Source organism: Montipora capricornis, chromosome 3, assembly GCF_036669925.1.
Source record: "Montipora capricornis isolate CH-2021 chromosome 3, ASM3666992v2, whole genome shotgun sequence".
Classification (NCBI taxonomy): Eukaryota; Metazoa; Cnidaria; class Anthozoa; order Scleractinia; family Acroporidae; genus Montipora; species Montipora capricornis.
In genome coordinates, this window is record NC_090885.1 from 44523704 (window position 1) to 44531203 (window position 7500).

At 37.2% G+C, this 7500-nt stretch overlaps 2 protein-coding genes across 6 annotated transcripts in view; one reads left to right on the plus strand and one right to left on the minus strand.

Annotated features, from left to right (window-relative positions):
• LOC138043244 (G-protein coupled receptor 157-like) overlaps window positions 1-7500 on the minus strand; it is a 52602-nt gene that overhangs the window by 18127 nt on the left and 26975 nt on the right. Inside the window, exon 3 of one of the 5 annotated variants that reach the window (XM_068889414.1) lies at window positions 6564-6926. The exons of the other annotated variants lie outside the window; for them this stretch is intronic. Within the exon in view, the coding sequence (XP_068745515.1) occupies window positions 6903-6926 (24 nt within the window). The 3' untranslated portion in view covers window positions 6564-6902. Of the gene's footprint in view, window positions 1-6563; window positions 6927-7500 lie in introns of those variants that run through there. 5 annotated transcript variants of the gene reach the window in all.
• On the plus strand, window positions 5592-6209 carry LOC138041825 (uncharacterized). Its single transcript, XM_068887508.1, has one exon. It carries the CDS (start codon window positions 5592-5594, stop codon window positions 6207-6209), a length of 618 nt encoding a protein of 205 aa, XP_068743609.1.

Below are 7500 nucleotides of genomic sequence, written 5' to 3' on the forward strand. Positions count from 1 at the left end.
GGAGGATCAGGCTACAGTCATAGTTAATAGCACAGTTCTCCTTAACAGTACTCTATATTCCATATATTCCCACAAAAATGTTGCTATTTCGCTCGTCTTTGGGTTCAAATAAGCGCTTAGTAATAACCATTGTAATCCTAACTTTCTTTTTCATAGGATTACAGACTGTAAAGTTCGGTTTTAAGACCATTTACCACAGTACTCCATTGAACGAATATAAATGAGAACTTCATTACTCAATTAATCTTTAAGTTCCTGCAATAGAAGGGAGTACTGTTCAAAATAAAGGAATTTCTCTATTCCAGGGGACAAATTCATTGTCAGTTATTTCAAGTAGTATCGAAATGTACCGCACTGGCCTCGAAAATCCCCAAATACTTGTGGAGTACTGTGTGGAACACCGTTTTGTCTTCATTTATTTACATTCGTAGAGAATTATGTCATTGTTTGTGTCGCATAAGAAAATGCATTTATTTGATAAAACGGCAAAAAACATAGAATAACAACAAATTTTCAGTACCAAACACATGGTTTATATGTCTTGGTGAAGTTTGAATTAAGTTTTAAGAAAACCCTTGCTAATATTATTACCATTGTGGAAGTAACGCAAAGAACAATACGTCGATCGTTAACACTGAGGTCTATTGTCTTCTAAATATTTTGTAAATTAGACAGGAATTGTACCTCTAGATACCAAATGTATGCTGCAATACATTTCACTGGTGGACTTCATGAAACAGAAATGGGCAACATGACGACATGAACAGAGCATCTCAACCCAACCAAGAAAGCGACGCTACGAAAAAATGAAATCGATGACCTGAAGAAGAGGTTTCGACGAGTGTAGGACCTTTCAACGCCACGAATTCTAAGTTCCTATTTTGTCCCCAATCTGACGCCATAGGTCGCATACCATATTTTCTTAATTAAGGTGGTCCGTGAGCGCGCGCAGAAAGAGCTCCGCTAAAAATGCCCATGACTCCTCATATATTCAAGAAAGGGCAAGATACTACAGTGACTCACTACTCGTTCGTGTACATTTTAGCATAGTCAAAATTGATCAGCGTTTATAATGTGCACTGGAAAAAATACCCAATTTCCACATCTACTCAGTTTCCATGCTTGGTTATTGTATGGTAAATTGTTGGGATAAAATATTCCACAAGAGAGATTGACAGGCAACAGCCAAAAGGAAGTGCACTGCCACATTACAGGAACAAAACTGAAGAAATGGAAGTTGACAAGTTTGTAGAGAGGATGGTACAAGATGAGACTACTATTTCCTTAATGTGGTTTGCAAAAGGAGGCTGTACTCGAAATATTTTTGAAGAAAGTAAGAGTGCAGCGACGACCGCAGAAAGACATTCCCCAGAAACAACAAGATGTCTTGTCCACTGACAGTGCAAGTGAATCATCGTCCAGTTCCAGTCCTCCTTTATCTCAGTTAGACAGGGTGAAAAGATACAACTTTTAATTTGATTTGGTGAGTGCATTTAAAGGATTAGACAGGGTTAGATTTCAGAATATGGATGTTTGCTGTTTAACGTGGTATTAATGGAGCTTTATCGGAAAATGCGTGGGTAATGAGGTGACTGTAAGGTGGGATTCCACTGTAGCTCTATCTTTAAGTTAGTCTATCAGCCTGAAGGTTTAAATGACAATATTTTGAAAGAAAGCTGTATTTGAGATTTGTTGCATGTTTCATTAACTTCCACTTATTTTTTAACCCAGAGTAAAGCTGAATTGATAGTGATGATAGTCCTGAGAAAATCATCAATCAAAGATGTTAAAATGGATCAGCTGCATGAAATGGGAAAATGTTCAACCTTGGATTACGCAGAGGGAAGGACAAAATGATTCATATCCGAGCCATTGCAATTTCGTTCAACAGTGAGGGTTACATCATAATTTCTGAGGAGGCGGATCTGGGATGCCTAACATGTAATGATGTCAAGATTGTCAAGGATATTAATCTTGAAGATTGCAAGTCCGGCTAAGGGCACTTACTATGCATGTATATGTGACTGCAATTTACCACCAAGTTGGATGTGTTCAGTTAATATCCTAAGAAGTGTTACTGAAATCCAAAAAGAAAATTGGGGGTAACCATGCATTTTTTAAAGTAAATCAATCAACAATATTTGTAAAAAGCTTTATTTCATAGGCACTGAGTTTTCCCACAAAAAATCATAGTGAATAAAATTCGTACTGATTCTAAATGTAGCCAATCCGGAACACGAACAACAAAATTTCACTGTGAAGAAATATCGTTCGTCCAATCAACAACGCGAGGGAATAGAACGTCATCCGACAGCCGTTGCACAAAAACCGTGTATGCTTGTCAAATAGGAGAAAAATCTCGAAATGTCGATATATATATATATATATATATGTTCAAATTTCGATGTGTATGTCCAAATCTAAAAATAAATGTCGAAATGTCAATATTTGTGTCCACAGTTTACAAAAATATATGTCCAAATCGATGTATGGATCTCGTTTTACATTGCATCGCTCTAATGTATTTTTTCGACATATATATTTTGCCTGCAGTGTCGACATATATTTTGTCGTGTAAACTTATGCAAATGATCCGTTTCCCGAGAAGAAACAAAGCGAAGCTGTGCCAATCAAAAACATGGTGGCTCAACGGATTCCAAATGTTGATGTCTTCTTTGATTCTCTTGTCCGTGTGATACATGGCGCCAGAAGTCATTTGTTCGCTGATGATATAGATAGCACAGTATTCTGATCTCGTCGACTACACGAGTACAAATGAACATTAACACTTTTTCTGTCAGGAGTAGCAGAATCAAAGCCCAATCAAGAAACTTTCCTTCGAGTTCTACAGATGTTAATTGGATTCATAAGAAATCTCAGAGACATGCTGGATTCTCGGACCTTTCGAAGGGAATTTGAAGTTTATGGGCAAGAATAACCTCAGACTCTCTGTACCAAAGACCGAGATATGTTAAAACTCAAATACAAATGCTGAGACAGGAAGGGTTTTGATGGGAAGATATTGCACGTTACTTTGGAGTTTCTCCCTTTAGATTACGGAGAAGAAGAAGAGAATGTGAACTGCCTGGATACCCTTGTTGCCCGTGTACTTCACAATACACCTCAAGCAGGACTCAAATACAAATGCTGAGACAGGAAGGGTTTTGATGGGAAGATATTGCACGTTACTTTGGAGTTTCTCCCTTTAGATTACGGAGAAGAAGAAGAGAATGTGAACTGCCTGGATACCCTTGTTGCCCGTGTACTTCACAATACACCTCAAGCAGGCCTCAATCTAGTCCTTGGAGCTACGAGAGCTCGAGGACTTCGACTACAACGGGAAAGAATTCGGGACTCAATGATGAGGGTTGATCCAATTACTTCCATCTTACGAAATTCCAGGCCTGTTGTAAGAACCTACAGCGAGCCTTGTCCGAATGCTTTATGTTAAGAGCCAATCTTACCCTTTTGTTCAACTTAAGAGTAATTTCGAGGTCTTCCATGCAAGACCATTTGATTTTTTAAATTCTACATTCCCTTAAATCACACAGCCTTGGTGTCTTTTTAAAGGATCTCAATTCATTAGTTACATTATTGCAATTTGATTGTGTTTTATTGTCCCAGTTATTGGTATCAAGGCTTCAAGTAGGTACATGTATGTTAAACAACAACACCAACAACAACTTTATTTGTACCAACAGTAAAGCAATAAGCTACAAGATATTACAAAAATAGAAAGGAGTACAGGCTGCCCCAAATAACCATAGGGGCTAATGAAATAGGACAGCCACACTCTGGTAATTAAGCTAATATAAATTAGGTCAGATGCACACATATACGCACACACGCGCCAAAGCAAAAACACATAAAAAACTGAGAAAGACAAAATGTCAAAAACAACGGAAAGCCAGAAGAATTATGATGTTAGGATAATGAGAATTCTTAATAGTTTTCAAAAAAAGTTAGCTTTGGGTTTTTCTTTTCTTAGCTTTAGGTTTTTCTTTTTCTTTTTCTTAGAAACTCATGACCATGAAGCGCTCTTTAAACTCTGGTTCAGAGCTGGAGTTCTGTGAGATTATAAATGTACTTATTTGGATGTAACATAGCTCGCACATTTCCTGTGCGTGCAGCTTCGATCTTATTTTTGTCCATATTTGGGCATGAAAATTGATCTCCCAAAATCCGCAGCTTTGTCCCAAGAAAAATAGTTACAACTTACACACTTCAAGGTCATGTGCTACTGGTTGTGGTTATCAAGGTTCCTATGTTGACTTCTTGAGTATCATTATGTATGATAATGAGATTGAAACAACAGAAGATAAAAGTGAACCATAACATACCAGTAATTATTTCCCCAAGGAGAAGGTGATATTAACTACTCTTCTCGTGCAATGATGGGAACAATATATACCAAGTGAAAAGACCTGGCCAAAAAATGTTTTAATTTTATCCAAGTAGGAAAAACTCCAACAAAGTAAAGTGTGAATCCATTTTCCTTTTGATCAAAGGTGAATAACACACACTATCCTGAGGTTGAGTAGCCAATCAGAGCATTCATTGCCACACTACCTTGTAACCTATGTATGTGTAGTACGTTTTATTACTTTGAGTTTATACTTACATAATTATGCAATTTGCACTATTTAATAATATTAATAACTTATTGAAACAAAATAATGCTAACAAGTTTAGAAAAAAACTTGTTTAATTTAACCCATTGACCCCTCATGCGCCCTAGGACGCCCTCAGTTGATGAGTAAAGTCGTCTAGCATTAGACAGATGTTATCTGTGAAGTCTCACTTCCAGGAGTCAATTGGTGAACAGAGAGATGACCAGTTATGAGGTCTATCATGCTGCTTTTTCCATTGATAGTTTAGTAATCTCCAAATTAAAGCTTTACACCCCTTTCCCCCGTCCCTGTATTCAGTGTTATTAAAAAAGTTTAGTGAAATTAATCAGTGATGTGGGGGTTAGAAAACATTTAGTTAATGCCAGGTGTAAGTGCCAAAGGTGTGAGTTCTCTTTTTCTGTCAAGGATGGGACTAATTGTCGACTTTAACTAGAAAACTGCTAAATAGCGATCAGGTTAACACTGCTCGTAGTGAGATAACTTCCATGGCAGAGTGAGAAAGATACTTAAAACTAGAAATCTGGCTTTTATAGAGTAATACGTTATGCAATGGCTAGTGACATTAAGCATACTAATGAAACAAAAGCAAAGCAAAGTGATTAAAAGGTGAAAGCTAACAATAACGGACAAGCACACTAATGAAAAACCTAACCCTAACACTGACACTAAAAGACAAGGGCTTGAAAAAACACTTAGATCCTCCACCAGGCGTAAAACCAGTGTTTAATGTGCCCCCTTAAATGTAGTAACAACCTGGTCTTGATTTCATTGTTCAAAATATATTTGGATGAGAATCACAAGCTGATAGAGCCCTACAGGAGTGTCATAGATGGTGCCATTGATGGGTATTCACGTTTGATAGTTTTCCTAAGTGCTTCCAGTAACAACAAAGCAGACACAGTCCTTCAGTTATTTCTTAATGCTGTTCAACGGTTCTCTCGTTTAAGAACTGGTATGGGAATGGAAAACGTTAATGTAGCACGAGTTATGCCGGAAAGGCTTGGTTTGAACAGAGGAAGCATCATAACTGGGACATCAGTCCACAACCACCGTATAGAGCGTCTTTGGCGTAAGGTGAATAGAATTGTCTGCAGTCGGTTTGTGAACATTTTCTCGTTTTTAGAAAGAAATGGACTCTTCAATCCACTAAGTGAAATCCATATTTGGTCCTTGCATGTTGTGTACCTTCCACTTATTAACAAAGCACTTCAAGACCTAATATCATCTTGGAATCATCCCCCTTTGACAAGCGCATGTAACTACAGTCCAGGGCAGCTCTGGGTTGATGGCATGTTAAGGATGAGGAATCACATTCATTCTGCTGTACAGGATGTATTGCAAGGCAATCAACAACCTGATCTACCTAATTATTATGGCATTGATGAAGAAGGGCCTGTGCCAGCTTTACAAACAAACAACAATGAGGTGGTTCCAGAAAATAGATTTCAGCCAAGTGAATACTCCTTGAGAAAAATTCAAGAAGTTCTTTCTAGTTTGGATGAAGTCCAAGAGATGGAAGGTATACTAGCATACCAGCTCATACTTCATATTGCCTTGTTAAATGATCATGTCGGGTAAAGGGTTTTAAATTTTAAGGTTGGTATGTTACATCAAAAATAATGGTCATAGGCAAATTTCAACACACTAAAATTTGCACATGGTTCTGAGGGTTAGGGGCTCAAAGAAAACCAAAAAGTCTTGATTATCTTTGAAGATGAAAAATAAAATCATTTTACTTTTATTCCCCTTAGCCTCGGAGTTAAGATGGAATAACAAATAAACCAAGATTGGCCTACTGGTCTTGAATTTCATAAAAAAAGGATCACAAAAAGTTTTCAATTTTCTGGAGTCTTGAGGAGATGTAACGTAGAGCAGCTGAGTATTAAATAAGTAAAAAAAAATGACGCCTTCAGTCAAATTTACACTAAATTTTAACTTTTATTATTAATTAACTGGAACTCTTTTACCCTATAGATCATTTTGAAGTGTATTGTTCACATACAGCTGTAGTTATTCTCGCAGTTTTATTCTCAAGGCTACGATAAATAGAATCTAAATAGTTCTTGTTGTAAATTGCTCAGATTCACTTTAAAGTCAACAAAACGTGCCAAACTTGTTATGAGAGATGTTCGATACACCATCTATCACAAAAGCTGAACTGCGAAATCATTGGTAAGAATGTCAAGTGCCATTACTGGTCTAAAATAGGAACAAGGTTGAAATGCTGGGTCCCAGGTATGCTGTAGAAAAAGTAACTCACTCACTCCTTGATCAGTAAAGTGAAAAAACCATTTCCTAAAAGATAAAAAACCTATTTAAACTCAACTACAAAATAATCACACGAAAGTTCTCATAACATCATTGGTGGATTTTCATCCTCTTCCATATCCCACAAACTGACAATTTATACAGCCTTTCATTGCCCTTTTGGAGGAACTGTAATTTGTATGTTCACAAGTTAAGTGTATCATCCCAAAACATGAATCTGCATCTGGAAAGTGCGCCATTGGAAGACGTAAGCTCAGTTTGGTACCCTTTGGAAGAAATGGATCACCAAAAACAAACTGAATGAGATTCTTCAGTGCTGGTAAGCCTGACAGCTCAGAGGCGTTGTCATTGGCAATGTCTTGTTACTCCAAATTGAAAAAAAATGAGCAAAGCCTTAATGATTTTTGTCCCTCTTCCCTGTAATAAAACGCACCCAACCATCAATAATATTTTATTAATCCAAAGAGGGGACATACCTACAATGCTGCTTTGGACAATAAATGCACATGCAATGTTTATGTTCTTCAGTTGCATGCATTTTACAACATAGACAAACCATGATAGTACATTGCATGCAGCAGTACTATAAGAGGGGATAAGG

What these genes read in the sequence shown, in the direction of transcription:
- LOC138041825 (XM_068887508.1), top strand. Translation starts at nt 5,592, where the DNA reads ATGGAAAACGTTAATGTAGCACGAGTTATGCCGGAAAGGCTTGGTTTG.